This window comes from Nipponia nippon, unplaced genomic scaffold, assembly GCF_047370975.1.
Source record: "Nipponia nippon isolate SJK-2023a ecotype South Korea unplaced genomic scaffold, ASM4737097v1 scaffold_35, whole genome shotgun sequence".
NCBI lineage: Eukaryota > Metazoa > Chordata > Aves > Pelecaniformes > Threskiornithidae > Nipponia > Nipponia nippon.
This window is the reverse complement of record NW_028262353.1, coordinates 434,923-462,606: the sequence shown is the minus strand read 5'-3', so window position 1 is coordinate 462,606 and position 27,684 is coordinate 434,923. Positions and strand designations below refer to the sequence as shown.

Here is a 27,684-nt window from a genome sequence, read left to right as displayed (position 1 = left end):
TGCACGGTGCGACCCGGGTCTGCCTGCTGGCAGCACAGGCAGCGCAGGCAGCACAGGCAGCTGGAGTGGGAAGAGGTTTATTTACACAGGGGGGCTGGGGGGAGTCACTGGAAGTCGCTGGTGTCGATGTGGAGGGGGGGGAAGTCGGCGGTGGCGGTGAAGAGGGAGCTGACGGCGGGCAGGGCCACATCCTCAGGCTGCGGCAGGAACGGGTCGCGGGCGTCCAGGAGCGCGGCGCTGCCTGCGGGACGGGGAAAGGTCAGTGCTGAGGGGACCCCCTTGTCTCCCCGCCAGCCCCGGCACTCACCCGCTTGCCTGGGGCCCAGCCCCTCCAGCTCCCCGTCCATGGCCTCCAGCATGCTGGGCATCAGCTCCGACACCTCCAGCGTCTCCAGCGTCCCCGAGCCCGGCTCCAGCCCCTCCACCAGCGACTGCAGGATCTCCTGCACGTCCGGGCTCCCAGGCAGCAGCTCCAGGTCCCTCAGCTCCGGTGGCAGCATCCCTGTGTCCCCAGCTCCCACTTGCTGCAGCACCCCTGCATCCCCAGCCACCGGCTGCAGCGTCTCCAGCCCCCCAGGCAGCACCTGCAGTGTCCCCAAGCCCCCTGGTCCCACCTGCAGCGTCCCCTGGCCCTCGGGGACCAGCTGCAGCACCAGCTGCTGCTCCACGGCCCCAAGTCCCACTTGCTGTGTCCCCTGGTCCTCGGGTCCCACGTGCTCCAGCACCCCCAGCCCCCCGGGCAGCACCTGCACCGTCCCCACAGCCCCTGGTCCCACCTGCAGCGTCCCCTGGCCCTCGGGGACCAGCTGCAGCACCAGCTGCTGTTCCAGGTCCCCAATCCCTGGCTGCAGCACCTCCGAGACCCCCGATCCCACCTGCAGCGGCCGTGGTGGCTCCAGGCCTTGGGGCGCTGGCTGCAGCGTCCCCGAGCACCCGGGCTGCAGCGTCCCTGGGCTCATGGCCATCACCTGCAGCGTCCCTGGGCTCCCGGGCTGCAGCGTCCCTGGGCTCCCAGCCATCACCTGCAGCACCCCCAGGTTCCCAGAGGTGACCTGCAGCGTCCCTGAGCCCCCGGGCTGCAGCGGTGCCATGCTACTGGGCTGCTGCGTCCCTGGGCCGCTGGGCTGCAGCTGCAGCGTCTCCAGGTTTTCCGTGGCAGCCACCAACTCTTCTTCTGTCTGCCACGACTCATTTGCCTGCCTGCAGGGAGAGACAGTGGGTCTGGGTCTGGGTCTGGGTCAGGGTCAGGGTACGGGGACACGAGGCTGCGGGCGAGAGGGTCCTCACCTGGAGGACACGCGGATGAGGCGCCGGTTCAGGTACTTCTTCTGCTCCGACAGGTTCCCTGGGGACAGAGGAGAGGTTGGAGGGGGCAACGGGCTCTTCCCCGGCACCGCACCGGGCCGTGCCGCGCCATGCCGTACCCTCCTGCCGCTGGCTGTAGTAGGGCCCAAAGGCCTCGTCGCGGGCGATGTCTGGGTAGAGGAACTGGAGGGGGTTCTCGGGGATGTTCTCCTCCACCAGCAGCTGGTAGTCACGGATAATGTCGGGCAGCGCCAGGGACGCCAGCTCGGCCGTGGTGTAGGGAACCACTGCCCGGAAAGCGGGGGGCCCTGCGGGGCGGGGGGCAGCCAGAATCAGCACCCAGGGCAGGCCTGAGGCCGGGGTGAGGGGCTGGACCCCAGGGCGGGCACACTCACCGCTCTCGGGGTGCTCCACCCAGGTGCAGGTGACCCCCCCCAGCATGCTCTCGCTGAACCGGATCAGGAACGTCCCTGTCCGCTTCCCCTTCAGCAGCTTCTTCTCTTGCTTCCGGCTCACGAAGCCCAGGATGAGCCTGGGGGAGGCACTGTCAGCCCCTGCGGCCCTCGGCCCCCCCGGCCCCCCGGCCCCGCTCCTACCCGTCCTTCCAGAGCTGCTTGAGGTGCTCCTGGAGCAGCCCCAGGATCCCGTCCAGCCAGGCCCAGAAGGAGAAGCCGGAGGCGCCGTCCTGCGAGAGAGGGTGGGTGAGCGGGGATGGGGGGATACAGCCATGGGGGCACGGGGGGACAGGGGGCCGGGGCCACGGGGGGCCGGGCACCGCTCACCTTGGAGAACTTGGGCCAGGCCAGGGTGCTCTCCGGAGACGGCTTCGAGCCTTGGAGGTGAGCAGGGTGAGGGGGACGGCACAGCCCCCATCCTGGCCCCGGGGGGGCTCGATGGGGAGCGGGGGCTTGGGGCTGGCGCCCGGCCTTACCGAAGAGCTTCTCGGCCAGCATGAGGAGGTGCTCCCGGCTCAGGCCCCGCTCGGCCACGCTCTCGAACTGCCAGCTCAGCACCTCGGCCAGCCGGGGCCAGGGCGCCGGGGGCGGCGCGGAGAAGAACTGTAGCTGCTGCAGGAGATGGGGTGAGCAGGGCTGGGGGTGCGCGCAGGGGACGGGGACATGCACCGGGGCAGGGGACGGGGATGGGACCGGGACCAGGATGGGGCAGGGACTGGGGACAGGAGAAAGGACAGGGCACAGGGGGGCACCAGGGACAGGGACCAGGAACCTGGGACAGGACATGGGGACGGAGACCGGGCAAGGAGCAGGGATGGGGACAGGGCTCCAGGAGCAGGGCAGGGGCAGACGGGGCGAGGGGCAGCGGGGCCGGGGCAGCGGGGGCGGCGCAGGGCTGGGGAGGGGTCCTGCTCGCCTTAGGGTTGCTGCAGAGCATGTTGAACCAGAGGATGGATGCCCAGGCGCTGGAGAGCTGGTTGTTGTTGGAGATGATGACGAAGGGCAGCGTGGAGGTCTGTGGGGGGAGCGGGGGTGAGGCCGGCAGCCCCCAGCCCCCCCAGCCCCCCCAAATCCCCCCAGCCCCCACCTCCAGCTCCAGCTCCAGCCCGCAGTAGGCGTACGCCAGCGTGAAGGTGATGAGGTGCAGCTCCTCCGTCACGACCAGGGGACCCTGTGCAGAGGCGGCACCGTGGGGCACTGCGGGCGCCGTGGGGCACCGGCTGCCCCTGCGCCCCCACGGCCCCCAGCCCCGCACCCACCTCGCTGGCACCTTTGCTGCCCTTGCCCGACCTGCTGTCCTTCTGCTCCTTCAGCGTCTGCGGGGCAGGAGAGAGTCAGACTGGGCCGGGGCCCGGGGCTGGGCCAGGGTCCTCACCCCGCTGCCCTGCCCCGCAGAGGACCCGGGGGTCCGGGCAGGGGCCCCTACAAGGTACTGGAAGTCGCAGACCAGCCCGTCCTGGGGACTGTCCCCTGCCAGGAGGGTTTTGCTGCTCGACGTCAGGATGTTGAACTTGCGAAACCTGTGGGGTAGAGCAAGGCTGCGGGTGGGGGGCCGGGACCCCCGGGGGGCACAGCCCTGCTCGCTGTGGCCGGCGCTCACTCAGCTCTCACCCTTTTATCTTGGGGGGGTCCCTGCAAAAGACAAGAGGGCGTCAGCGAGGAGCGGGGCCCCGGGACCCCCGTGGCCAGGCAGGGGGGCCCACCCCGGGGGTCCCGACCTGTCAACGTGGATCTTGGCCTCCATGCGGTGGTTGCGGTCGTGGAGGCGGACGAGCAGGCGGGCACGGGCTGAGAATTTGCTGGCCGTGCGCAGCACCAGCGGGCGCTTGCAGGGGTTGGGCATGCTGGGCTGCTGCTCCACCACGAAGGCTCTGGGGGCATGGGGAGGGTCAGGGCTGCCCCGGCCCCGGCCCCCCCGGCCCCCTGTGCCGCCCCCACCTCTGCAGCAGGTAGGTGAGCAGCTCCAGCAGCCGCCGCTCCAGGAGGGGGGTCTCTGCCTTCAGCGGGTCCCTCTCGTACGTCACCTTCTGCCGCAGATCCCCCAGCGCCCGCAGCAGCTGCAGCAGCTGGAAGAGCCCCTGGCCCAGCTCCGTGAACCTGCGAGTGCCACGGGGCTCAACGGGGGCCGGCTGCGGCCCCCCGTCCCCCTCCCATCCCAAACGTACCAGGTCTCCAGCAGGTGCAGGCGGGTGTCGACGGGGGCCCCCAGGCAGGCACGCTGCTGCCGCTCCTGCCAGGCGCCCAGCTCCTGCTGCAGGAAATCCCGCAGGGTCTCGCTGCGCCCCAGAAGCTGCTGCATCTGAGCCAGCACCTCCTGGGGGGAGACACGCGCCTGAGCAGGGGGCGTGGGGCGGCCATGGCCCCCCTGGCCCAGCCCCAGCCTCATCTCACCCGCCGCTGCCGGTCCAGGATCTGCAGCTTGGCCTCGAGGGCTTGGAGCTGCTGGGCGTACTGGGGGTCGTTGGTCCTGTGCTCGCCTGTGGGCGGGGGATTCGGGGGTTCGGGGGGGCACGGGGCAGGGCTGTCCCGTGTCTACCCCCAGGCGGGCAGGATTGGGCCTTACCCGGCAGGTAGTGCACGTTGAAGCAGAAGTGAAAGGCGTCCTGCAGGTCCTCCAGGTGCCGGAAGGCGCGTTCGGCCTCCTGGGGACAGAGGGGGTGAGGGGCCAGGCAGCCCCTGGGGGCCCGGGGGGCCGGGGGGGGCCCTTACCTGCAGGGCCGCATGGAACTCGGCCAGGCGCCGCTGGATCTGCTGCTCCCGGTCGCTCACCGGGGGTGTGCTGGGTGCCGGGGCAGCCCCCCTCTGCAGAGACATGGGGCGTCGGGCAGCGGCCGGCAGGGTCCCGCGGGGCGGGAGGGGGTTCTGCCCTACCTGCCCCGCCGCCTGCCCCCGGCGCAGGATCCGCTGCTCCTCCTGCAGCAAGTTGGCCACCAGGTTGGCAAACTTCTCCGGGCACTCCTCAAACTCAGCCTACGGCGGGGCCGGGGTGTCAGCAGGCGCGCAGAGACCCTCAACCCCCCGGCCCCGGCCCCGGCGCCCACCTGGAGGTCGCGGCGGGCCTTGCGCAGGTTGTGCTTCAGCATGAAGTCCTCGTCGCCCAGCCCTGGGCTGCCCAGGCGCTCGCCCAGCAGCGCCAGCAAGGAGTGGAAGAGCATCCGGGCATGGGAAGAGAGCGGCTCGGCGGCCTGGCGCCTGCGGTGCCGCGGGCTCAGCGCCAGCCTGGCACGCGCTGGCTGGCGCAGCCCCCAGCCCCGACCCCCCCCGTTACCAGTTCTGGTCCTCGATCCAGGCGGCCAGGCACTGCCGCACCGCCATGGGCAGCGCCGCCCCCGCGTACAGCTGGTGGACCTGCTCCAGGTAGGTGTTGGCCAAACTCTGCACCTCCTGCCACTGCGCCATGCTGGGGGACGGGGGGCGTCAGGGCGGCCCCACCGACCCCCCGGCCACCGCACGACCGGAGGACACGAAACCCTGGCCCGCGCGCCCCGCCGGGCCCCCCGTGCCCACCTACCTGCCCGCAGCACGGTGGGCCCGTGGCGCCTCCGCTGCAGCTCTGGCTGGGTGCGGGACGTGGCGGGCTGGCAGCCCCGGCCTGCGGCGGGAGGAAGGGCTGAGGTTCCCCGCCCGGGGCCAGGTGCCCGAGGGCCGCACACATCCCCATCCCCCCGGGGGCCCCCGCACCCCCGGCACAGCGCCCCGCGCCCCTCCCGGGAGGCACCCCGAGGCTGGTCCCCCCTTGCACCCCGTGTGCCTCTGCAGGGACCCCGGGGGCGGGTGCCCCTAAACACCGCCCGCCCCAGGGGGACCCCCCCGAGGGACCCCCCCGAGGGCGACCCCCTACCGGCGCCCCCCGCCCCGGCCCCGGCAGGGCTCCCCGCCCCCGACGCGGCGCCCTGCAGGCGGGCCCCCCCCTGCAGGCGGGACCCCCGGTCCCCCCAGGACCCCCGCGACCCCCGCCCGGCGCCGCGCTCCCACCTCGGCGCCGTCGGCGGCTCCCGGCTGCCGGGGCAGGAAGGCGCGGAGGCCACGCCCTCACCCGTTCTGCGCGGCGATTGGCGGAGCGCGGCGGCGAGGCCACGCCTCCTCCGGCGGGCGACCGGAGTTCCAGCGGGGTTGCCCGCTTCCCCGAAATGACGTCGGGGGCGGGGCCAGAGGGGGCGGGGCCAGAGGGGAACCGGGGGGCGGGAACGGCAGCGCCGGGCCGGGGCGGGCCGTGGGGCCGGGGACGGGCTGCGGGGACGGAGCCATGGGGACAGGGACAGAGCCGTGGGGACCGGGGGACAGAGCCAGGGGGACAGGGACGGGACAGGGGGACAGAGCCGTGGGGACCGGGGGACAGAGCCAGGGGGACAGGGACGGGACAGGGGGACAGAGCCGTGGGGACCGGGGGACAGAGCCAGGGGGACAGGGACGGGACAGGGGGACAGAGCCGTGGGGACCGGGGGACAGAGCCAGGGGGACAGGGACGGGACAGGGGGACAGAGCCGTGGGGACCGGGGGACAGAGCCAGGGGGACAGGGACGGGACAGGGGGACAGAGCCGTGGGGACCGGGGGACAGAGCCAGGGGGACAGGGACGGGACAGGGGGACAGAGCCGTGGGGACCGGGGGACAGAGCCAGGGGGACAGGGACGGGACAGGGGGACAGAGCCGTGGGGACCGGGGGACAGAGCCAGGGGGACAGGGACGGGACAGGGGGACAGAGCCGTGGGGACCGGGGGACAGAGCCAGGGGGACAGGGACAGCTCGTGGGGACAGGGAGAGGCCGTGGGGACAGAGCCATGAGGACAGGGACAGCCTGTAGGGACAGGCTATGCGGCCACAGGGATGAGGACAGGGTATGGGGACAGGGCCGGGGCCATAGGGTACAGGGGCAGAGCCATGGGGACCAGGACAGGTTATGAGGACAGGGCTGGGGCCACAGGGACAGGGACAGGCCATGGGGACAGGGACAGGCCGTGGGGACAGGCCATGGGGACAGGGCTGGGACCATAGGGACAGGCCATGGGGACAGGGACAGGCCATAGGGACAGGCCATGGGGACAGGGCTGCGGAAGCCAGAGCCGGGCAGGCAGGGCAGGGCAGGGCACGCTGGGTGGGACGGGGACGGGGACAGGCCCGGCTGCCACCACGTGGCTCAGGCAAGGCCTCCCCGCGGGGCCAAGGTCCCCGTGCCCCAGGGCAGGGCAGCCCCGCATCGATCCGGTGCCAGCCCCCCCCAGACGGACGCGGAGCCAGCCGCTGCACAGTGCCTTTATTCAGACGAGGAGGACGGGGCCGCTGTGGGCGGTGGGGGCCGGCGGGGGGTCCTGGTCTGTGGTGAAGTACCCGATGAGCGCCCGCACCCCGGCCTTGAGCCCCGGCTGCAGCCCCAGCTGCAGCCCCAGGACCACGGGGCTGCCGGCGCCGGCGGTGAGGGCAGCCAGGCCGGTGTAGCCCAGGTCCTCGGCGGCCTCCAGGGCCCGTGAGGAGGCCAGGGACTTGCAGCCCTGGAAGGCGTAGTAGAGGCTGGTGCCCAGGTTGTAGAAGATGCTGATGCCCGACACCCACTGCAGCACCCTGTGGGCCTGCTGCTCCCCCGGCGGGTTGCAGGCGTCCCTGTCCTCCCGCCGGCGCCGGGACTGGTGCCAGGCGGCACGGCGGCACGCAGGCAGCCAGGCATGGGCCCTGGTCCCTGGGAGCACCCGGACCCCGCGGGCCAAGGGCCCCACGATCGGCACCCTGGGTGGAGTGGGGTGGGTGCCGGCCGCGGGACCCTGGAGCTGGGTGGGTGCCGCGCAGGGCCGTGCTGGGGCAGAGCCCCCTGGCCGCACCAGACTGAGGAGGAGGGGCAGGACCTCGGTGGCCGGGGTGCCCCGCAGCCGTGCCAGTCCCCGCAGCAGCGCCGTGGCCACAGCAGGGCCCAGCTCCTGGGAGAGCCCCAGCACCTCCGCCTCGGCCTGGGGCCCGCAGGCGGCCCCGCTCAGCGCCAGGGCCATGGCGGCACGGACCAGGGCGCGGGGCGGTGGCGGGAGCTGCGCAAAGCCAGGCAGGGCCTCGGGGCGCAGGTCCTGGCACGAGACCCCGTGCCCCGGCAGGGCCCGCGGCGGGATGTGCTCTGCCAGCTGCGCCAGCAGCGCCCGCGCCGCAGCCCGGTCATCATCACCCGGCCCCGGGGGGAGGGCGGAGAGGGCGCTGCCCCCCAGGCCGAGGGGGAGCAGGAGGAAGAGCAGAGCCCGGGGCATGGCGGCAGCTCCGGGACGGCCTGTGGAGGCAGGAGAAGGGACAGAGCCCCGTCAGCCCCCCGCGGCCGCAGGCGCCCTGCGGCCCCCCCAGCGCCCCAGCTCACCCACTCGCCGGCGTCCCCTGCCCCGTCCAGCCACTGCGGCTGCCGCCCCTGCGGCCCCTTTATAGCCGCCGTTATCAGGAGGGGTTGCGACACCCGGGGCCTGGCCCCGTCCCCCGGCGCAGGGACAGGGCACCTCCCTGGGGACAGGGCAGCTCACGCCCCAGGGCCCGGCCCCCCGGCCCCACGCACCAGGCAAGGCCAAGAGCTGCGGTTATTTATTTGGTCTCTTTCCAGATTCAAAAGGTGTTGGGAACAAAAAAACACCCAAACAGCTAAGGGACAATAGTGAGTTTGGGGTAAAACAGGGACATGGAGACACCAGGACAGACACCGGCGAAGGGGACAGGGTGGACAGCCGCCACCTGCTTTTGCAGCACCCTTAAAAACAGCTTTAAAACCTGCAGAAAACCTAGAAAAGAGCCCAGGCCCTAGGCGCAGGCAGGGCAGGGCAGGGCAGGGGGAGCCCCTCAATCCTCCTCCTCCTCCTCCACGCGGCGGACGCGCTTCCGCCTCCCCAGGGGCTGCAGGTCCTCGTCCTCCTCCTCCTGGGAGCGGGAGGCTGCGGGTCCTGGCTCTGCGCCTGCGGGCGGAGGGAGCGGGGAGGGGGCTGAGCCCCACTGACCAGGGGGTGCGGGGATACAACACCCCCACCCCCCCGCCATCTCCCAGCGCCAGGGACGTGGCAGAGGGGCCAGGGCCACCAGGACCCAGGAGCACCCTGTGGCCAGCTCCTGGTGATGCCCAGAGCACCGCCAGGGAAGAGCCCCTGCAGCCCCCCAGGAGAGACCGGAGAGGCTGAATGTACCTGAGCTCCCGTCATCCTCGCTGTCGAGCTCCCGTCGCCTCTTGGTGCCTGGCTGCACCGGGCTGGGGACGGGGACGGGCTCCTCGCTGCAGCAGTGGGGACAGGGGTTGGCCACCGCTCAGCCCCGCAACCGGGAGAAGCACAGGGTCCCGATTCCCTCCCCGGTCAGGGAGAGGACCCCCAGCCTCAGGGAGAGGACCCAGCTGCAGGGCCAGTGCACGGGAGCCTGTTCTCACCTCTCCGAGTCCGATCCCAGCCCTGCCGGCAGCTGCTCTGCTGCTGGGCACAAGAAGAGGGGCTCAGGGCTGGCCCCATGGCTGGGGGACCCCAGCCCGGCTCCCACACCCCCAGCCCGGCCCCTCACCTGGAGCGGGGTCCTGGGGGCACCCGGGTGGCTCCAGCGGCCCCTGGGGGGACCCCGGGGGGTCGGGGCCACGGTGGGCGATGGAGGCGGCCGCACGGCGGAGCTGCTGCGGGGTGAGGGCAGCCGGGATGCGCCAGAAGGACTCCTGGGCAGAGAGGGGAGACGCTGCAGGGCCGCGCCAGGAGCGAGGGGATGGGGACAGGGACAGGGACCTCACCTGCTCACTGGCGGGGGGCCGGAGCCCCAGCTGCCGCAGCAGGGCCCGGAAGCGCCGGTCGTCCATGGCGTCCTCGTTCTCCTCCGAGAGCGGCACCAGCGGCACCGGGTGGGACACGCCTGGGCCGAGAGCACCATCAGCCTGGCCCCAGCCCCCGCCCCGGCCCCGGCCCCCACCCCGGCCCCCTGCCCGCTCACCGTCCTCCTCGCGGTCCCCAGCCGTCCTCCTCAGGCAGGTCTCCAGCCACCGCAGGGGCCTGGCCAGGCCTGGGGACAGGGGAGGGTGAGACAGGACACGGCCCCGGAGCCAAGCCCGACCGGGGGCTCAGAGCCCCTTGCCCACCTTCCCGATACAGACGATGCGCCAGGCCCTGCCCTGCCCCTTCCTCGGGCGCCCAGTGCTCCTCCGTGGGGTCTTCCTCTGCTTCATCCTCCTCCTCCTCCTCCTCCTCACTGTCCCCATCCTCTGCCGAGCTGTCCTGGGCTGGCACTGCTGGGGCGCCTGCCGCACCCTGCGGGGACCAGCAGTGTGTAGGTGCCTGTGATGGGGCAGCACCCCCTGGGCACAGCCCGGGCCCACCCTGGCCCCCCGTACCGGCCCCCCGTACCGGCCCAGGGCTGTGGCCCTTCCTCCGGCGCTTCTTGTACAGCTCCTTGCGCTCCGACACCAGCCCCAGCCCCAGCAGCTTCTCCACCACGCGAGCCCGCGACCGCCGCGCCGTCAGGTGCTTCATGATGTTCCCCAGGACGTCTATGGGGAGGGGGGTCAGGGCAGGGGGCTACGGGGGGCTGCCCCCCGCAACCCGCCCCAGCCCCACTCACCTTCTGAGCCCTGGAACTCCTCAAAGAGCCGCGCCAGCTCCTCCTCCTGCTCCTGCGTCCACAGCACAAGGCGGGTGCCCTTCCTGGGGGGGGGGACACGGCCATTGGTCCCTGCCCTGGGCGAGGCGGCCAGCCCGGGGGTCCCCACAGAGGTCCCCGACCCACCTCTCCTGCGGGAAGTCCTTGGCACTGCTGGCCAGCCCCAGCCGCACCAGCTGCTTCACCACCTGCCTCCGCGTCCGCCCGGGTGCTGGGAGATGGGCCAGGATGACGGCAATGACGTCCTCACCTGCGGGAGCAGGTGGCTGCAGGGATGGAGCCCCCGCCGCCCCCCGGCGGTCCCACTGCCCCCCACCCCGGGGAGCCTGGGTACCTTCCACCTCCTTGTACTTCCAGTACAGCTCCCGCAGCTCCTGCTCCTCCTGGGGGGTCCAGGGGGGGACCCGGCTCCTGCCAGCCCTGGGCAGAGGGGAAGGGAGGTGAGGGGAGGGGATGGGAGGGCGGCAGCCCCCTCCCCGGCTCCACTCACCCCTCTCCCTCCCGCAGGGAGCTGTAGCCCTCGGTCATCTCACGGACGGCCGCTGGGCTCTTCCAGAAGAGCAGCTCCACGAAGGCCTTCTTGTTGGTGGCTGCTAGCGCGAAGAACTTGCCCAGGATGAACTTGGCCAACGCCACCAGCTCCTGCGGGCAGAGGGCGGGAGAGCGGGGCTGGGAGACGCCGGGGGGGACCCCTCCTTGGGGGCGCGGGGGGCTCAGGGGCAGCCGGGCCCTGGCTGACCTGGTGCGCGCCGGCGGCGGGATCGCTGAGGAGGCGGTGGAAGAGGGCGAAGAGGGAGAGCTGGAAGAGCAGGGCCTCCATGTGCAGGTCACGGGCCAGGCGGTGCAGCAGGCGGGCGGCGCAGTGGTTGGTGCGGGGGCTGTTGCGGGCATACCCCCGCAGCAGCAGCACGAGCGCCCGGACCACGGGGGCGCAGGCGAACCTGCCCCGGCAGCCCCGGTGAGCAGGGCTGCCCCGGCTAGTGGTGCCGCCCTGGACCCCGTGCCCTCCTGTTCCCTCTCACCGTTTCAGGTAGTCAAGGAAGTTGAACTCCTTCTCTGAGACCTGCACAGTCTCTTCCTCCTCTTCCTCATCCTCCTCTTCCTCTTCTTCCGGCTCCTTGGCCTCGGGGGGTGCGTGCCCTGCGGTGGGACGGTGGTGAGGGCCCGGAGCACCCCGGCCCAGAGCCCGCCGCTCCCGGTGACGCCAGCTGGGGACTCACGGGGCAGGGGAGCGAAGAGGATCTCCCGCAGCAGCTGGGTCTCCTCGGGCGGCTCCGCGTCAAGGGGTCCGAACACGTCCCCTTCGGGCCAGACGTCCCTGGGGAGAGGGGCACGGGCTGGCACCGCGTCCCCACACTCCTGCACGGGTGCAGGATGGGAATTGCGGTGCCGGTACCTGGCAGACCGGAGCAACCGCAGGGCCTGGGGAGCCTGGGCGTCCCACAGGCACCCCTGGATCCGCAGCAGAGCTTCCGCGCGCTGCTCCTCCACCGGCGTCTCCGAGGCGGCGTCGAAGGGCACCACGTCCTCCGGGAGGGGCGCCTCACCCTGGGACACGACACTGTCACCCCACGCCCCGCCAAGACACCCAGTGCCCCCCGTGGGGCCGGATCCTTCCCCCTACCTGCAGGCAGGCCTGCAGCTGCGGGGCCAATCCTGCCCAGAGCTCCTCCAGCTCCGTGGTGCTGGGCGGCTGTGGGGCGAGGGATGCAGGCACTTGTGGCTTCTTCCTCCTCCGTACACGCTTGCTCTGGGGGGTGAAGACGGGGTCAGGAAGGGCAGCCTGGTCCCCCAGGGAACCCCCCAGCAGGGCAGCCACATCCCACCTGCACCACGAGGCTGGTGCGGCCCCGGCAGAAGCGCTCCAGCATGCGGAGGAAGAGGTGGGCCGTCTCCACCAGGTCCCGCAAGAAGCTGCGCGGCTGCTTGGTCTCGTCGAACTTGCGGAAGAGGGCGAGGAAGAGCTCCCGGTACTCCATCAGGTAGAAGATGTTGCCTGGGGAGGAGGGCGTCAGCCGAGGAGGATGTCAGACCTCCCCCCGCCAGGTACGGGCAGAGGGACAGACGGACTTACTCTTGATGACCTGGCTGCTGTCCCGCACTGCCTGCTCGGGGGACCGGTCCATCTCCTGCACTGTCCGCAGCAGCTCCTGGTACGCCTTCAGGGCCAGGTGCATCCTGGGGACAGGCAGCGTCAGGGCAGAGCCCCGCACCCGGGGGGGTCCCAGGCACCGGGGGGGTCCCAGGCACCGGGGGGGTCCCAGCCCCCACCTGCGGGCCCAGGTCGCCGCCTCCTTCTTGTCCATCAGCGCCATCTCGTAGTAGGTGGTGAGGTTCTGCTCGATGAAGTGGAAGGCGCGGACGCCCACCGTCTCTGACACCAGCTCGGGGCGGAAGCCCTGGCGGCGGTTGAAGGCCATGAAGAAGGCGGTGGCCCACAGGTAGTAGGTCTCGTCGTGCTGCTGAGCCTTCTCCCGCACCAGCTGGTCCTGGGGGCGGCAGGGGGGCTCAGCAGGGCTCCTGCAGCCCAGGGAGGGGGCTGCAGCCCGCCGGCCCCGCACCTTGACCAGCAGCATCAGGCGGTTGTAGCAGCCCTCCAGGAAGTCCTGGCAGAAGCGGCGCAGGAAGAGCCGGACGTTGCGGGCAGAGCGGCGGGGGGGCTCGGTTTCGGGGGCAGCCTGGTGCCGCCGCGGCACCCGCCGCGTCTCCTTGCCCAGGTCGTGGCTGTAGCTTTTCAGCTGCAGGGGACGAACATGGAGCAGCTGGACTCGTGCCCCCGTCATGCCTGTGCCCCCCCCCCCCATCCCCGTCCCTGCGCTCACGTTGTGCAGCCCCTTGTGAAAGACGACATCCCGGTCCCCGATTGCCTTCAGGCCCTGCAGGACGTAGGAGCCACCGAAGCGGGAGTGCCTGGGGCAGAGGGACAGGGGCTGAGCGGTGCCGGCCCCGCCACAGGGGTCCCGGCCCCGCCACGGGGGCCCCCCACCTCACCTGGATGGGCGCTGCAGTGCGCGAGCCCTCTTCTCTGCCAGCTCCCGCTGCCGCAGGGTCTCCAGCTCCCGCGTGTCCTCCCCGTGCTCGGCAGCCGCCTGCCCCTGCCCCAGCGCCGCCAGCTCCTCTGGGCTCTGTGGGCAGCACCGTCAGCGCTGCGGGGGGGGCTCTGGGGGCATCCCCGGCCCCTCCGCCCCATCTCACCTGGTCACGGAACATGAGGGAGATGATCTCCAGGACGTGCAAGGCCCATTGCTGCTCCGCCTGGGCGCTGGCCAGGAACTTGAGCAGGTCGTCCATCCCGCTGATGTGCAGTGCCCACAGCACCCGGTCGTGCACGCTGGCATCGCCATCCACGCCCTGGGGAGGGTGGCGGGCGGGGGGCTCAGCAGGGGTCCCCGGGGAGCCACCACAGCCCCAGACCTGCCAGGTACCCGGGGAAGGGCTCCGTCCCGGTACCTGCTCCTCCGTGGGGTCCGGGGGGACGTGCAGCACATTGCGCACCAGCAGCAGGATCCTCTCGATCAGCAGCGTGTCCTCCTCCTGCCGCTGCTCCCAGTCCTGGGGCGATGGTGCCGTGAGGGCTCCCCGCAGCAGCCCCGGGAGCCCCGGCCCCGCTCAGCGGGGACAGACGCTGCAGTCCCCAGGAGCCGCGCAGGGACGCCGCACTCACCAGCTGCAGCAGGTTGTAGAGCTTCTCGCTGAGCACCCCGAAAACTTTCTCACTGGCGAAAGCCTGCGGAAACCCCTGTGTGAGCCTGGGGGGCCCGGGCAGAGCCCCCCGCCCAGGGGCTGCGCCGGGGGCCTCTCCCGGCGCAGACTCACCTCTTTGTAGGCCTGGAGGTAGGACAGGACCTGGAGAAAGTGGTGCCGGGAGGCGGCATCGGGCGGCACTTTGCCAAAGCAGAGCAGAGCCGGCTGCGTCAGGTTCACCATCAGCCTGCGAGCAGGCGGGGGGGGCAGGTGGGGCCGCTGCTTCGTGGGGAGCCCCCCGGCGCACCCCCGGCCCCCATTCTGCCCCCCCGGTACCTGACGACGGCATCGAAGAGCACCTTCTCCTGCGGGTACTGGACCAGGATGGGCAGGAGGTCGTTCTGCAGGATCTGGGCCGCCCCCAGCTGCTGCCGGACGTCCCGGGTCTCGTCCTCATGGCGCAGGTACCGGATCAGGTCCTTGACGCTCTCTGGGGGGGACGGGGCCGTGAGCCCCCACCGCCCCCGGCCCCCGCCGCCCCCCACCGCCCCACCTACCCAGGCAGTCGGGCTCCCGGTGGTAGACGTCGCCTTCCAGGTAGCCCAGGGCGCTGCAGGTGGCCAGCAGCTCGCAGTTCATCATGTACCAGTCCATGCAGCGCGGCGGGGCGCTGGGGACCGGGCGCCGGGGGCCTTCTGCGAGACGGCCGTCAGCGCCGCCGCCGGGCGCCCCCCCCGTTCTGGGGTCCCCCCGCACCCCCCACCGCCGGTACCGGGGCACCGGCCGGCCTCAGGCATCCCCCGCCCCTTCCCGGGGCACCAGCCGGCCCCGGCCCGCCTCGACCCCGGAGCGCCGGCTGGTCCCGGTCCCGGTCCCGGTCCCCCCGCCAGCCCCGCGCTCCCCGGTCCCAGCCCGTCCCGGTCCCGCCGATCCCGGAGCACCCCCCGGCCCCGGCGCTCACCGCCTGCCCCGTCTCCGCCGCCCTCGCGGCCGCGCAGCCCCGGGGACCGGCGCGGGGGCGGCCTTACACAACCGCCCCAGTTCCCGCGGCGAGAGGCCCCGCCCCGCCCGCGGGCGTCAAGCGGCAACTCCCACCGGGGGGACGCGGGGGCCCCTCCGTCGCCCACCACGGGCATGGACCGGCGGCGCGATGCCCGCAGCCCCCTCCCCTGGGCCACGGCACCTGCGCCGCCCCGCTCCCCCCGCGCTGCTGCGGGGGCTCCCCCGCCGATCGCCCTGCGCGGGGGGGGGTGGAGGGTGAGGCGGGCGCGGCGTTGCCCTTTTAAGAGAGGCGCTGGATCGGGCGCAGCCCCGCCCCCGGGGCGGGGCCTCCCCTGCGGGCGCGGGAATGGGCGGCTGCGGGGGGCGCCTCCCGCCAGCCCCCGCGCGGATGCTGGGGCGAGGCGGCCCCGGTGCCCCCGGTGCCCCCGGTCCCCCCCGGTCCCGGCCACGGCCGCGAGCGGTTACCAAAATAAAAGAGCAGGTTTAATTCACCGAACACAGAACTCCCGCCGCGGCGGGGCGGCCCCGGCCCGGTACGGGCGGCTCCCGGCTCCCGGCAGCGGGGCCCCGCCGCCGCCCGCCGCACACACACGCACCACACGCACGGCGGCGGCCCCGTCACAGCAAAGCGGCGGGCGGGCGCGGGGGGCCGGGCGCGGCCTACAGCCCCTGCGTCTTCAGCTCCAGCGTCTTCAGCTCCAGCGGCTCGGCCGGCGGCTCGGCCGGCGGCTCGGCGGCGGCGGCGGCGGCGGCGGCGGCGGGGGGCTCTCCCTTCAGGGCGGCCAGGCGCTCGGCCAGGCTGCGCGGCCGCGGGCACAGCACGAACTCGTAGAGCACCGCGCCCAGCGCCGCGCCCAGCAGCGGGCCGGCCCAGTACACCTGCGGGGGGCGGCGTGGGCACCGGCACCCCGGGCACCGGCACCCCCTCGGCCGGGGCTGCGGGGCTCCGGCCCGGCCGGGGGCTCCCCCCCTGCCCCGGTCCCTGCGGCCGCGGGCTCCCACCTCCCGATGCAGGGGCCCCGTCCCCCCGAGATATCGGGGGGCTCAGGGCCGGGGGGGGATCCTTGCGCCCCGTCTGCGCAGCCCCCGGCACCCCGGGGCGCTGCTGTCACCGGTGCGGCTCCGGCAGCCGTCCCCCCTCGGAGGGGACGCCGCGGCTGGGGCAGGACGGGGACAAGCGGGGAGGGCCGGGGGGGGCGCGGGGACCCCCCACCCCACTTACCCAGTGGTTGGTGAAGTTGCGGGTGATGACGGCGGGGGCGAAGGAGCGTGCGGGGTTCATGCCGGCGCCCGTGTAGTGGATCTGCGGGAGGACGGGGCGGTTGGGGGGGGACGGGGTGGTGGGGCGCCCGCTGGAGCCCCCCCAGCCCCCGGGGTCACAGCAGGAGGGTCCCCGCGGCTGCCCTTACCCCGAAGAGGTGGCCGAGGGCGAGGGAGAAGCCGACGGGCAGCGCGGCGGAGCCGGGGCGCCCGTCGTGCCGGTCGTCGAAGCTGGCCAGGACGCAGAGGATGAACTGGGCGGTCAGGAGCAGCTCCACCACGGTGCCCTGGCCCGGGCCCACGCCAGGGTGCAGCTGCGCGGGGAGGGGGCTCAGCACCCTGCCTGCTCCCAGCACCCCACAGAACTGGTCCCCGTTCCCCCGGCACCCCAAAACCCTGCTGCCCCGGCTGTCACCCCCCCGCGCTCCCAAGCGCCTCCTGCCCCCAATTCCCTGTAGACCCCCTCGTCATCCCCAGCCCCACCGCACCCCAAACCCCTGCTCGCCCCCAAACCCCAGCCCCCGTTACCGCCCCACGCAACCCCAAAGCCTCAAGCACCTCCTGAACCCCCCAACCCTCCCTTAGCCCCCCAAGCATCTCTGAACCCCACGGTCCGCCCTTACAGCCCCATGGTACGCCAAAACACCTCCTGGAGCCCCACTCCCCCCCCGGTACCCCAGCCCCTCAAGCACCCCCAGACTCCCCCCAGCTCCTGCTCACCGCGCTGAGGCCGAGGGTGCCGCGGGCAGGGGCTGGCGTCACCCCGTAGAGCACACCGGCCCCGGCCAGGGCGCCCAGCAGCTGGGCCAGGAGGTAGCCCAGGGCACGGGGCAGGGAGAGCTGCGAGGCCAGCAGCAAGGCCAGGGTGATGGCTGGGTTGATGTGGCCCCCGCTGACGTGGCCCAGCGCCTGCACCAGGGTGGCCTGGGCCAGCCCAAAGGCCAGGGCGGCCCCCAGGACGTTGGGGGGCCCCGGGGCCCAGCGCAGGGAGGCCCCCAGCCCCAGCAGGGCATAGAGGAGGCTGCCCAGGAACTCGGCCAGGACGGCCCTCCAGAAGGCGGACGAGCGCAGCTCCCGCATGGCCTGGCCCCGCTGCCCTGGCCCCGCTCCCCTCCCCAGGGGACGCCCGCACCCACCTTTATAAGGCCCCCCCGGCCGGCCCCGGGGGTGGGATCCCACCGCCGCCACCCCCCGTTAACTGCTTCGCTGCCCGGGACGGGGGGGCCGGTGGCAGGCGGAGAGGGCCCCCCCCGGGTCCCCCCTGCACCCCCGGGACAGTGGGGACCCACCAGGGCTGTGCCCCCCCATCCCTGGGGCTGCCTTGCTTGGGAGGGGGGGGCTCTGCCCCATAGGTGCCCTGCGTGGGGTTTGGGGGACACTGCCATGCTCAGGGGCTGGGGGCAGCGCTGAGACCCCCCCCATGTTTTGGGGGATGCTTTGGGGTGACCCTGCCGGGAGCCGGCCTCTCCCACCCCACACGGGGGGGCCCCGGGTGCCCCCCCGGGCCAGCCCCACTGGGGGCTGCGGGGGCTCCCGCCGCCCCGGCCCTGTTGTCTGCAGGAGGGTTATTCAGCCCGGCTTAGCGGGCGCTAATTCCCTGGCCGGGGGGATTAGGGCCGGGCCCGGCCATTGGCGCCCGTGGAAATCTGCCGGGGCTGCAGAGGCCTCGACAAAGGGCTTTGCTGCGCTCAGCGCCCCGGCACGGGACGGGGTGGACGGGGGGTCCCGGCCCCCGCCCTTGCCACGGGGCCGCTGGGAGGGGGCACCCGCCTGGGGGAGCCGGGGAAGGGGCACGGGGGAGGACCCCGGCATCGGGGTGCCCCCATGCCCCGAGGGCACAGGACGGGGGTCTTGCAGCCACCGGGACGCCCGTCCCCCACAGCAACACTCTGCACCCAGCCCTGATCCAAAGCCACCTTTAATCCCCCCGGGGGGAGAGGGCGGTCAGGGGGAGAGGGGGGCTGGAGCCATCTCTGCACGGCCCCCCCAGCCCGGCACCATGCCCTGCGTACCCCATGGAGGGTGCTGGGCTCGGGGGCTGGCGGGGCCCCGGCGGCGGGGCCCACATGCCACCTCCCGCGGGCTGGGTCGGAGCGGGGGGCTCAGGCCGTGCCCTGGCCCCGCTCGGCCGGGGGGGCCGGGGGGCTGCGGGCGGAGGGCGAGGAGGGGGACGGGCTGGTGGTCTCAACCAGCGCCACGTCCCGGCAGGCGAGGCAGGCGCCCAGCTTCTCCCGGGAGGCGCCGGGGGCGAAGACAAACTCGTAGGAGAGCCCGGCCAGCACCGCACCCAGCACCGGCCCCAGCCAGTACACCTGGGGAGAACGTGGCATCAGGGGTGCCCTGGTGGGGGACACACGGGGTGACGGGTGCCCCGGGGGGACACATGTGTCAGAGGTGCCCCGGGGACAGGGGGATGCGGGGCCACGGGCTGCTGGGCACTGCCCCAAGGATGGGGGGACCAGGGCCCCCACACCAGTGTTGGGAACCTGCTCCGGGCACGAGGAGCCGCGGGAGGATCACACGTTTGGGATGGGGGGACTGGGAGGGACGGGAGGGGACCCATCCTGTGATGGAGGGACCAGAAGGACCCAAACTGGGGATGCAGCCGAGGGTGACCTGTCCCAGGGGGGGACTGGAGGACCAGGGGACCCATCCAAATGAAGGGAAGAGCCCAGGACCTCCATCCTGGGGTGGGGATGGGACCAGGGGTTTCCACACTGCAGCTGGGGGCACCCATCCCCACACTGGGGTCTCTGGGGGTGCCACCGACTCACCCAGTGGTCGTCCCAGATGCCGGTGACAATGGCTGGCCCCAGCGAGCGCGCCGGGTTCATGCTGCCCCCTGAGAACGGCCCCTGCAGGAGAGGGGGCTCAGGGCCGGCCGGGGCGGTGGCCGGCAGCCCCGGGGTGGGGGCGGGCAGGGGTCCTTACCGCGGCCAGGGCGCCGGCGGCCACGGCGCTGCCCAGGGCCAGCCCGCCCTGGGGGGCCGCCCGGTCGGTGGCAGCAAAGGCGGCCAGCGCCAGCTGGAAGGTGGCGAAGGTCTCCCAGGCCAGGGCCTGCCGCGCCGTCCCTGCCACGCTCACCTGCCGTGACAGCCCGGCCTCAGCACCCCGCCACCAGGACGGGGACGGGGACGGGGACGAGGACACTCACCCTGGTGACGAGGCCAGCATCCTCCGGCAGCACCAGGCGGGCAGCGGCAGAGGCCAACACGGCCCCGGCACACTGGGCCAGAAGCCCAGCGGCCCCGCGCAGGGCACCCAGCTTGCGGGTGCAGAGCAGGGCCAGGGTGAGGGCTGGGTTGGCCTGGGGCGCCCCGAGGGTGCAGGCCAGCGCCCCGGCCACCAGCCCCCCGGCCAGCGCCGGCGCCAGGGCCCCGGGGGCTGCCGAGGCGCCCAGCACCACCCCCACGAAGATGAGCGTCGCCGATGCCTCCGCCAGCACCCCGCGCCAGAAGCACCCGCTCCGCAGCTCCTGAGGGTACAGGGTGGCCGGGCGTCACCCAGGCGGGCACCGCGGAGATGGGGTGCCACAGTGATGGGGCGTCATGGCAACAGAATGCCTTGGTGATGGGGTGTTGTGGCAACGGGGGACCTCAGTGATGGGGTGCCATAGGAATGGGGTGCCATAGCAACAGAATGCCTCAGCAACCGGGTACCATGGGGATGGGGGCGTCTTGGCAATGGGGCACCTTGGCAACAGGGTCACCATGGCAACTGGAGCACCACGGCAATGGACGCACCATGGCAACAGAGATGGGTGCCATGGCTACAGGGGTGACGGTCACAGAGGTGGGGGCAGGAGCCACAACAGGGCTCGGAGTCACAGTGGGGGGCACAGGGGGACCCCCGTGACGGGGCTGTGGGCTGGGGCGGGGTGCTGAGCTGTCAGACTGGGGGGGCCCCCATGAGTTGGGGGCTGCTCCCCCCCCGGCGGGGAAGGACCCTGGGCCGTGGCTGTGGGGGCGAGCGGGGGGCTGAGGGGGAAGGGGCCGGGGCAGAGCAGCTCGCAGGGCCTTACCTCCCCGATGGCCATGGTGCAGCCGCGGGGCCGAGGCAAGCGCGGAGGAGGATGCCCAGGGAGGGGGCACCTCCCACCCCCCGGCCCTGCCACCCCCCGCCACCGCCAGCCCCCAGGCGCGGGGAGGGGAGGCCCCGTGCTTGGCACAAGGTGCTCCTGGGGCGCAGGAGGGGGCCGAGGATGGGGCAGGGCCCTGGGGGGTTGCAGGGGTCGTGGGATCGGGCTCAGAGCATCTCTGGGTGCCATGGCAACGAGCTGGGACACTTCGGGGGTTGCCATGACGACAGACCAGCGCTCCATCCCTGGGCGAGATGAAAGGCAGGGATGAAAGGAGCCGAGGGGGGAAGGAGCCTGCCCGTGGCGGGGGGGGGGGGACACGACACCCCGGTAGCCGGCCCCGCTCCAGAGCCGGGCGCCGGGGGCAGCAGGCGGGGGCCGGGGGCGCCCGCGGGGAGCCGGTGCCCGCGTCCCTGCCAGCTCAGCAGCCCGGCCGCACGTGGCGTGAGTCAGCGGGGCCGCGGCGAAGCGAGGGCCTGGCTCAGCACGGGGCAGGCGGCCCCGGCCCTGCTGACGCCCTGCAAAGAGCCAGAACAATCCGCGCCCGGGGCCGCCACAAAGGGGCCGGGGGGGCTCGGCGGGGCCAGGCGGGCGGGCGCGGAGGGGGCCGGGGGGCCCGCGGCCCAGCGGGCAGGACCTCGCGCCAGGCCGGGCGCAGCGGGGCCGGGACCCCGCGTCCTGCGCCGGGGGGGGCCCTGTCCTGCCCCGCAAGCCCCGGCGGGCCCCGCATCACACCCCCCCCCCCCCCCCGGGGATGCTGGAGACCCCCCAGACCTCCAGGGCCCCCCAGCTCTGCCCCTGCCCTGCAGGGCCCCCATCCAACCCCCAGAGCCCCCAGGAACCCCCACCCCGTCCCGCAGCCCCCCGGGTGCCCCGGACCCCCCGCCCCGCCCCCCCCCCGCGACATCACCCCACCACGGGGGGGGCGATATAAACACACTGGAGGCGCCAAGATGGCGGCCCCCTGCCCGCCCTCAGCCGCGGGGCGGAGCCAGACGGAGTCACGTGCCGGGGGAGGGCGGTGCCAAGATGGCGGTGGTGGCGGCGGCGGCGGGGGGTGGGGGTGGGGGCACGTGACCGGCGGCTCCAAAATGGCCGCGCCCATGGTGCGGGCGGCGCGAGCGCCCCGTCGAGGGGTAATGGCGGCGGGGGCGGGGTTTCGCGGCCTTAAAGGGGCCGCGCTTAAAGGAGCCGCGCTTAAAGGGGCCGCGCGTTACCGGCCGCGGCGCTCCCGCTGCCGCCGCCGTGCTGAGGCCCCTGGGACCGCTGCAGCCCATCCCCGGGCGAGCGGTGACGCCACCGTGGCGGCGGGCCCTGGGCCCCTGTGCAACACCCCCCCACACCCCCCACCGGTGGCACCGTCGCCGCTCCCCGGGGTCCCGGGCGCTCGGGCCCGCGGTTGACGCCAGCTGCAGCGGGGCGCGGGCCCCAGGGTGGCGGGCGGGACGGTGCCCGGTGGCCCCGCGGTGCCGGGGGCAGGAGGCTCCCGCGCTGTCCGCACCGGGGCCGTGCCTCGGCGGCGGGCGCTGGGGGTCCCTCCCCGCGGCGGGGCGAGGGGCGGCACCGCGGGGCCTCCGCGGGCGGCCGCGGGCTGCGGGGGTGCGTGTGTGCCCCCCCACCCAGCCCGGGGGGCGCGGGGCCGCCCCCGCCCCGGCGCTAGGACCCGGCCCGCGCGGTGCCAGCCCGGATTCCAGCCTGGCTCCGGGCGTGACGTCAGGCGCGGGCCCGCCCCGGCCCCTCGCGCTCGGGAAAATGCTGCTCTCGGTGCCGCCGCGCTCCGGCCTCCCCGCCTTCGCCTACAACAAGAGCGGCAAGAAGGTACGGGGCCCCCCCCGGGCCGCCGCCGCCGCCGCCAGGCCCGGCCCGCGGCTGTGGCAGGGCCGCGGGCAGCGGGACCCCCGGCCCGGGGCAGCCCCGGGCCCCGCCGCGGGGGGAGCCGCGCCGCGGTGCGAGCGGGGCCGGGGGGGGTCACCCCGAGCCCTCCCCGGGGGTTGGGGGTTGCGGGGGCACCGGCACGGCGGGGCCGTGTGTCCCCCCCCCCCCCCCGCGGCTGGGGACAGGCCCGGAGCGGGGGCAGCGCAGGGAGCGATGGCGGGGGGGCCGCGGCGGGGGCGGGGGGCCGGGGGGGCACCCGGGACAGGGCCAGGGCGGGACAGCGGCTGGGCCCGGCCCCCCCGCCCCGTGCCTCAGTTTCCCTCCCGGGGGCCGCCGTCACCCCGTGCCTCAGCCCCACGCGCGGCGCGGACCCCCCCGGCCCGGGGCGAGGGGCTGCGTGGCCCCACGCGGGGCGGGACGGCCCCCCCCGGGCACCTGTCCACGCTTGCACACGCGTGTGCGACACGCACACACCTGCCCTGCGCCCGGCCGTGCCCCCGCCGCGGGGTAACAGCCCCCCCCGGCCCGGGCGGGCTGTCGCACACGGATCGGCCCCGGGACACGCTTGCACACGCGTGGGGGGCGCTGCACACGCACACGCTTGTGAACCGTGCCTGCTTGTGTGCGGGGTGCACCCCCACATGCGTGTGCACCCACACGCCTGTGCATAGCCAGGCTTACTTGTCCCCGGGGTGTCTGTGGGTCTGTCCCCGGGGTGTCTGTGGGTCCCAGACAGGGGACCCCATGCGGGCAGGTGACCCCCAGCCCCGTCCCCAGTGAGCGGGGACAGGGGGGGCGATGAGGGTGGGGGGTCACCCCCGTCCCCCCCGGCCGGGACCCGGGGCCGGGCGCCCTGAGCTGCAGCAGGGCCTGGACTTGGGGGGGCCACGGGGCTGAGGAGCCGGGGGGCTGCGGGGCCGCCCCGGGGATGGGGGCACCCGGGGGGGGCCGGGGCGCGGGGGCGGCCGCGGGTGATTCATTTTTTCACGTTGACATCAGGCCCGGAGGTTTCCCAGCCGGCGCCGCCTCCCGCCACCGGCCAAGGGGCCCCGGGGATGGGCGCTGGCCCGGGGGCCGTGTCGGGCCGGGGGTCCCGTGGCCGGGGGGGGGTCCCCGGGAGGGGCAGGATCCAGCCCCGGGCCCTGCCAGGGGCTTCGGCCACCCTCGCTGCACCTGCACGCACGTCCCCTGGGGGCCAGGGTCTGGGGGGGCTGCAGCAAAGGCGCGGCGGGCGCTGACCCCTGCCCCCCAGCAGCCCTATGTGCCACCGGCGCAGCCGCTGGGCCCCCCCAGCCCCAGCCCCGCCGGGGGGGCCGCGGACCAGCTCAGCAAGACCAACCTCTACATCCGGGGGCTGCACCCCGGCACCACAGACCAGGACCTGGTCAAGCTCTGCCAGCCGTGAGTGGGGCCGGGGCCCCCAGGGGCTGGGGTGGCCGCTGCCCCCAGCCCAGGGCCCCGCCGCAGGGGGGGCTGGGGGCCCTGCCGGGCACTGACCCCCTCTCTTCCCCCAGCTACGGGAAGATCGTCTCCACCAAAGCCATCCTGGACAAGACGACCAACAAGTGCAAAGGTTGGCGGGGCCGCGGGGCCGGGGCGGGGGGCCGGAGGCTCTGGGGGCCCCTCTCACCACCGGCCCCCCCCAGGCTACGGCTTCGTCGACTTTGACAGCCCCACGGCGGCCCAGAAGGCCGTGACGGCGCTCAAGGCCAGCGGGGTGCAGGCGCAGATGGCCAAGGTACAACACGGCCCCTCGGGGCCCCCCCGACACCCAGAGCCCCCCGCTGGGTGCTGCGGGGCCCAGCCGGCCCCCTGACCCCCCCCCCACAGCAACAGGAGCAGGACCCCACCAACCTCTACATCTCGAACCTGCCGCTGGGGGTGGACGAGCAGGAGCTGGAGGCGCTGCTGAAGCCCTTCGGGCAGGTGGTCTCGACCCGCATCCTGCGGGACCCTCACGGGGCCAGCCGCGGCGTGGGCTTCGCACGGTACGGGGGCTCTGCTGCGGGCTGAGGGGTGCAGGGGGCTGGGGGTGCCCAGGAGGACGGGGGGGTGCTTGGGGCTGCACAGAGCTGGGGGGGCTGCGTGGGGCCGGGGGCAGCGGGGAGGGCTCCGCGCGTGGCCCCCACCCCGGCCCTGCTCCCCCCAGGATGGAGTCCACGGAGAAGTGCGAGGCCGTCATCACCCACTTCAACGGGAAGTACATCAAGATGCCCCCGGGGGTGCCAGGTGGGCTGGGGGGGTCCTGGGGGCTGGGGGGGCCGGGGGCCGGCTGGCGGCGCTGACGGCCCCTCCCTGCAGCCCCTCCGGACCCGCTGCTCTGCAAGTTTGCCGACGGGGGACAGAAGAAGCGGCAGAGCCAGGGCAAGTTCGTGCCCAACGGGAGAGCCTGGGCCCGGGACAGCGACGCGGTGAGAGGGGACCGGGGGCATGGGGGGGGTCCTGCCGGGGGCACAGACCCCACAGCTGCAGGGTTCCGCAGGGCAGCGCTGACCCTTTCCCCCCCCCAGGGCACCGTGACCTTGGCCTACGACCCTGCGACGGCGCTGCAGAACGGGTGGGTGCCCCAGGCCCCCCAGGCCCGGGTGGGGCGGGGGCCGTTGCCTGCGTCCCCCCGCCCTGACCCCCTCCGCCCCGCAGGTTCTACCCGGCGCCCTACGGCCTGGCCCCCAGCCGGATGATCGCGCCCACGGCCCTGGCCCCCTACCTGCCCTCCCCCGTCTCCTCCTACCAGGTATGGGGGGGGCTGGGGGGTCGCGGGGGGGCGGGGGTGTCCCCACGGGGGCGGGGGGGGTGCTCGGGGGAGCCCCCACCCGCTCCCACCCGGCCGCTGCCGCAGGTCCACGGCCCCGCCTGGATGCACCAGTCCTACCTCGTGCAGCCCACGGTGAGCATGGGTGGAGGGGGTGGGGAGCCCTGCCCACTGCCCTGCCCACACCTGCCCCGCCCTGCCCTCTGCAGCCACGCCCTGCCCTCTGCAGCCACGCCCTGCCCTCTGCAGCCACACCCTGCCCTCTGCAGCCACGCCCCACCCACCTTGGACATGCCCCCCCATGGTCACAACTCCACCCACTGTTGCCATAGCCACACCCACTTTGAGCATGCTCCTCCCACTATGGTCATAGCCCCACCCAGTTTTGGCATGCCCCTCCCACTGTGACTGCAGCCCCGCCCACTGTGGCCCCACAGCCCCGCCCCACGGCCCCCCACGCCCTGGGTCTCCCTGGGCCCCGTCCCCCGTCCCCACAGCCCCGTGTCCCCGGTGCCCTGCGCGTCCCTGCACGCCCCCTCCGCCCCCGGACCCCTGTCCCCCTGTCCCCGTGTCCCCCTGTCCGTCCCCTGCGTACCCCAGCCCTGTGCGTCCCCACGCTGCCGTCCCCGGGCTGACGGAGCCGTGCAGGGCGCGGTGCTGGCCCCCGCCGTGGACCACGCCGTCCCCCTCCAGCCCTCCGTGGTGGCCCCCCTGGCCCAGCAGCTCGGCCACCTCTCGCTGGGCAGCGCCGGCACGGTAAGACCCCACCGCCCGCCCCCCCGATGCCTCGTGACCCCCCCCCACCCCACTGATGCCGCCGCTCTCCCCAGTACGTCCCCGCTGCCGCCGCCGTCCCCGGAGCCTTCATCCCGCCGTACCCGCCGGTGCCGCCCACGCTCCCGCTGGAGGTGAGTGCCGGGGGGCTGGGGGGGCACGGGGGACTGGGGGGCTGCGGCTCCGCTAACGCCTCCCCGCAGGACGGCGGTGCCGCCCCGAGCCACGGCCCCATCGAGTCGCCGTCCGAGCCCGGCGCCTTCCCCTACCCCTACCCCAAGTAGCGGCGGGGGGGGCGGCCCGAGGGACCCCACCGGCTGCCGGGAGGGGCTGTGCCGGGACCCCCGCCCGGTGCTGCCCCCCCCCGCCGCTGCCACCGCCTCGGGAAGGACCCGCGCCCCGGCCGGGGTCCCTGAGCCCGGGGGGGGTCCCCGTGCTGGGGGTCCCGCTGCTCCCGCAGCGTCTCCCTGCCCCCGGCTGGGGACCCCCCCCCTTGGAGGGCTTTTTTTCCTCCCGCATTTTCTAAAAAACTAAAGGAAAAAAAAAAGAAAAAAAAAAAGAAAAAAAGGAGAAGAAGAGAAACGCTGCCCCGGGGGGGCCGGGGGTCCCCGGTCGCCCCCCTCGTGCTTCCAGGGCCCGCGGCCCCGCCAGCCCCCCAGCCGCGGTGCCCCCCCGTGCCTTCTGCTGCCCGGTCCGACCGGTGCCCCCGGCTCGGGGACAGGGATGGGGGGCGATGGTGGACCCCCCCCCCCCCCCCCGGGGTCCAGTCTCCGGGCACCAGCCCCCCCGCAGGGCCGGGGGTGCTGCCCCCCCGCCGCCGCAGCCATTCCTGCCCCCGTGGGCGCGGGCCGGGGCCCTGCATGCTGCCCCGTGCCCCCGCCCCGGGGGGGGCAGGACAAGTGCAATAATCCCGCTTCCACGGGTGACGGGCGCCCCGAGGGCCCCCCAGGCACTTTAGAGCCCCCGGCCCCACGCCGCCCCCCGCAGCGACAATCAGGGGTCCCGCGGGGGTGGCGCTTGCAACCAAAGATTGAGGGGGTCGCGGGGGGGCTGCGCTGCCCCGGCCCCCCCCGGCTTCGCGACCCTGCGCCGTGGGTTTGTCCGTCCGTCCGTCCTTCTGTCCCTCCCCACGGCGGAGGGGGGACAGTCCCCCACTTGCTTCCAGCTCTGGGGCCGGCCGTGTGCCCCCCACGCCAGCTCTGCCCAGGGCCTCCCGGTTCTTCCAGCCCCCCCAGCGCAGCGGGGTCCCCAGCGCCGCCCCGGGGCAGTGGGGCCCCCCCCGGTTTCCCCATGGGGCCGAGGGCCCCCCCCAGGGCAGCAGGGACCCCCGCCACACATCTACCTCACCCCGCAGCTCGGTGCGTGCTCGGCCCAGGCCGCGGGGCGGGGGCTGCGGCCCTTCGCCCCCCGCCTGGGGTGACGCCACCCCCCGGTTTCCAGCCATCACCCACCTCTCCCGTTGCTGCTACTGCCCGGCCCCCCCGGGCCCGGCCCCTCGGGGCGGGGGGCACGGGCCCCCCGAGGAAGGATCCAAAGAGGGAGACCCGCAGACGGCCCCCGCGGGGACCGGGGGCACTGGGACCCCTGTGCTGAGCCCCTGCCCCGCTGCCGGGGGCTGAGCCCCGGGGTCCCGCCGGCCCGGGGGGGCCCGAGCTGCAGCGGAGAAGCCGAGGCCCCCGCGGCCCCCTCCTGCCCCCCCTTTAATTTATACGTAGCGCATTTTGTACAGTTTTTAAGTTGCTTTTTTTTAAAATCTCGAGAGGTTTCTAGTTTTGTATTTCTTCCTTCTGCTTCCGCGCTCGCCCCCCGCCCCCCCCCGATAGCTCCCCCTTCGAGGTTTTTTTTGTTTTAGTTTTGAAATAAAAAGGCAAGAAAAGCAAACGCCTCTGTCCTGCGGGGAGAGGGAGGGTGGGGGCGAGGGGGGTC

At 74.2% G+C, this 27,684-nt stretch overlaps 6 protein-coding genes across 18 annotated transcripts; 1 reads left to right on the top strand and 5 right to left on the bottom strand.

Moving 5' to 3' along the window:
• Nucleotides 1-61: 61 nt before the first annotated feature.
• On the bottom strand, nucleotides 62-5,850 carry STAT2 (signal transducer and activator of transcription 2). Of its 2 annotated transcripts, XM_087771691.1 has the most exons (24): nucleotides 5,736-5,847; nucleotides 5,272-5,352; nucleotides 5,029-5,160; nucleotides 4,802-4,952; nucleotides 4,632-4,730; nucleotides 4,470-4,562; nucleotides 4,324-4,402; nucleotides 4,152-4,237; nucleotides 3,926-4,074; nucleotides 3,699-3,857; nucleotides 3,479-3,631; nucleotides 3,372-3,392; nucleotides 3,187-3,280; nucleotides 3,020-3,076; nucleotides 2,848-2,931; nucleotides 2,677-2,775; nucleotides 2,237-2,372; nucleotides 2,088-2,137; nucleotides 1,902-1,990; nucleotides 1,701-1,837; nucleotides 1,425-1,613; nucleotides 1,288-1,345; nucleotides 308-1,200; nucleotides 62-241 (listed from the first exon to the last, which is right to left on the bottom strand). In XM_087771691.1, the coding sequence occupies exons 3-24, from the start codon at nucleotides 5,157-5,159 to the stop codon at nucleotides 105-107; spliced, it is 3,144 nt and encodes a 1,047-aa protein (XP_087627817.1). In that variant the 5' UTR covers nucleotide 5,160; nucleotides 5,272-5,352; nucleotides 5,736-5,847; the 3' UTR covers nucleotides 62-104. The 2 variants fall into 2 exon arrangements, with proteins under 2 accessions (XP_087627817.1, XP_087627816.1); XM_087771690.1 differs by having other exon boundaries at nucleotides 3,699-3,838; nucleotides 4,324-4,562; nucleotides 5,736-5,850.
• A 609-nt stretch (nucleotides 5,851-6,459) lies between these two features.
• APOF (apolipoprotein F) lies at nucleotides 6,460-8,159 on the bottom strand. The gene is made up of 2 exons (XM_087771787.1): nucleotides 8,088-8,159; nucleotides 6,460-8,003 (listed from the first exon to the last, which is right to left on the bottom strand). Exon 2 carries the CDS (start codon nucleotides 7,981-7,983, stop codon nucleotides 7,018-7,020), a length of 966 nt encoding a protein of 321 aa, XP_087627913.1. The 5' UTR covers nucleotides 7,984-8,003; nucleotides 8,088-8,159; the 3' UTR covers nucleotides 6,460-7,017.
• Nucleotides 8,160-8,286: 127 nt separating this feature from the next.
• On the bottom strand, nucleotides 8,287-15,250 carry TIMELESS (timeless circadian regulator). 6 transcript variants are annotated; one of them, XM_087771666.1, is made up of 30 exons: nucleotides 14,979-15,250; nucleotides 14,575-14,712; nucleotides 14,354-14,507; nucleotides 14,150-14,264; nucleotides 13,998-14,060; nucleotides 13,784-13,885; nucleotides 13,529-13,684; nucleotides 13,325-13,458; nucleotides 13,156-13,243; nucleotides 12,895-13,071; nucleotides 12,605-12,822; nucleotides 12,408-12,511; nucleotides 12,160-12,329; nucleotides 11,958-12,083; nucleotides 11,730-11,881; nucleotides 11,554-11,651; nucleotides 11,356-11,473; nucleotides 11,073-11,274; nucleotides 10,824-10,975; nucleotides 10,668-10,753; nucleotides 10,460-10,583; nucleotides 10,295-10,377; nucleotides 10,081-10,223; nucleotides 9,816-9,984; nucleotides 9,671-9,739; nucleotides 9,474-9,592; nucleotides 9,257-9,401; nucleotides 9,129-9,171; nucleotides 8,893-8,978; nucleotides 8,287-8,667 (listed from the first exon to the last, which is right to left on the bottom strand). In XM_087771666.1, exons 1-30 carry the CDS (start codon nucleotides 15,151-15,153, stop codon nucleotides 8,555-8,557), a joined length of 3,822 nt encoding a protein of 1,273 aa, XP_087627792.1. In that variant the 5' UTR covers nucleotides 15,154-15,250; the 3' UTR covers nucleotides 8,287-8,554. The 6 variants fall into 6 exon arrangements, with proteins under 6 accessions (XP_087627792.1, XP_087627793.1, XP_087627789.1 ...); XM_087771667.1 differs by having other exon boundaries at nucleotides 9,129-9,168; XM_087771663.1 differs by having other exon boundaries at nucleotides 9,257-9,592.
• A 299-nt stretch (nucleotides 15,251-15,549) lies between these two features.
• Nucleotides 15,550-17,359, bottom strand: LOC104008546 (lens fiber major intrinsic protein). Its single transcript, XM_087771796.1, has 4 exons — nucleotides 17,000-17,359; nucleotides 16,429-16,593; nucleotides 16,242-16,322; nucleotides 15,550-15,898 (listed from the first exon to the last, which is right to left on the bottom strand). Exons 1-4 carry the CDS (start codon nucleotides 17,357-17,359, stop codon nucleotides 15,680-15,682), a joined length of 825 nt encoding a protein of 274 aa, XP_087627922.1. The 3' UTR covers nucleotides 15,550-15,679.
• Nucleotides 17,360-18,224: 865 nt separating this feature from the next.
• LOC148053936 (uncharacterized) lies at nucleotides 18,225-21,079 on the bottom strand. Of its 2 annotated transcripts, XM_087771780.1 has the most exons (5): nucleotides 20,301-21,079; nucleotides 19,434-19,754; nucleotides 19,211-19,363; nucleotides 19,054-19,134; nucleotides 18,225-18,591 (listed from the first exon to the last, which is right to left on the bottom strand). In XM_087771780.1, exons 1-5 carry the CDS (start codon nucleotides 20,598-20,600, stop codon nucleotides 18,382-18,384), a joined length of 1,065 nt encoding a protein of 354 aa, XP_087627906.1. In that variant the 5' UTR covers nucleotides 20,601-21,079; the 3' UTR covers nucleotides 18,225-18,381. The 2 variants fall into 2 exon arrangements, with proteins under 2 accessions (XP_087627906.1, XP_087627907.1); XM_087771781.1 differs by lacking the exon at nucleotides 19,211-19,363.
• A 385-nt stretch (nucleotides 21,080-21,464) lies between these two features.
• Nucleotides 21,465-27,639, top strand: RBMS2 (RNA binding motif single stranded interacting protein 2). Of its 6 annotated transcripts, none has more exons than XM_087771769.1 (13): nucleotides 21,472-22,175; nucleotides 23,485-23,633; nucleotides 23,747-23,805; nucleotides 23,879-23,970; nucleotides 24,126-24,220; nucleotides 24,382-24,461; nucleotides 24,534-24,643; nucleotides 24,743-24,789; nucleotides 24,873-24,966; nucleotides 25,072-25,119; nucleotides 25,633-25,740; nucleotides 25,815-25,892; nucleotides 25,962-26,179. In XM_087771769.1, exons 1-13 carry the CDS (start codon nucleotides 22,110-22,112, stop codon nucleotides 26,040-26,042), a joined length of 1,107 nt encoding a protein of 368 aa, XP_087627895.1. In that variant the 5' UTR covers nucleotides 21,472-22,109; the 3' UTR covers nucleotides 26,043-26,179. The 6 variants fall into 6 exon arrangements, with proteins under 6 accessions (XP_087627890.1, XP_087627892.1, XP_087627889.1 ...); XM_087771768.1 differs by having other exon boundaries at nucleotides 21,475-22,175; nucleotides 24,063-24,220; XM_087771764.1 differs by lacking the exon at nucleotides 24,382-24,461 and having other exon boundaries at nucleotides 21,465-22,175; nucleotides 23,488-23,633; nucleotides 24,063-24,220; nucleotides 25,962-27,639.
• Nucleotides 27,640-27,684: the final 45 nt, after the last annotated feature.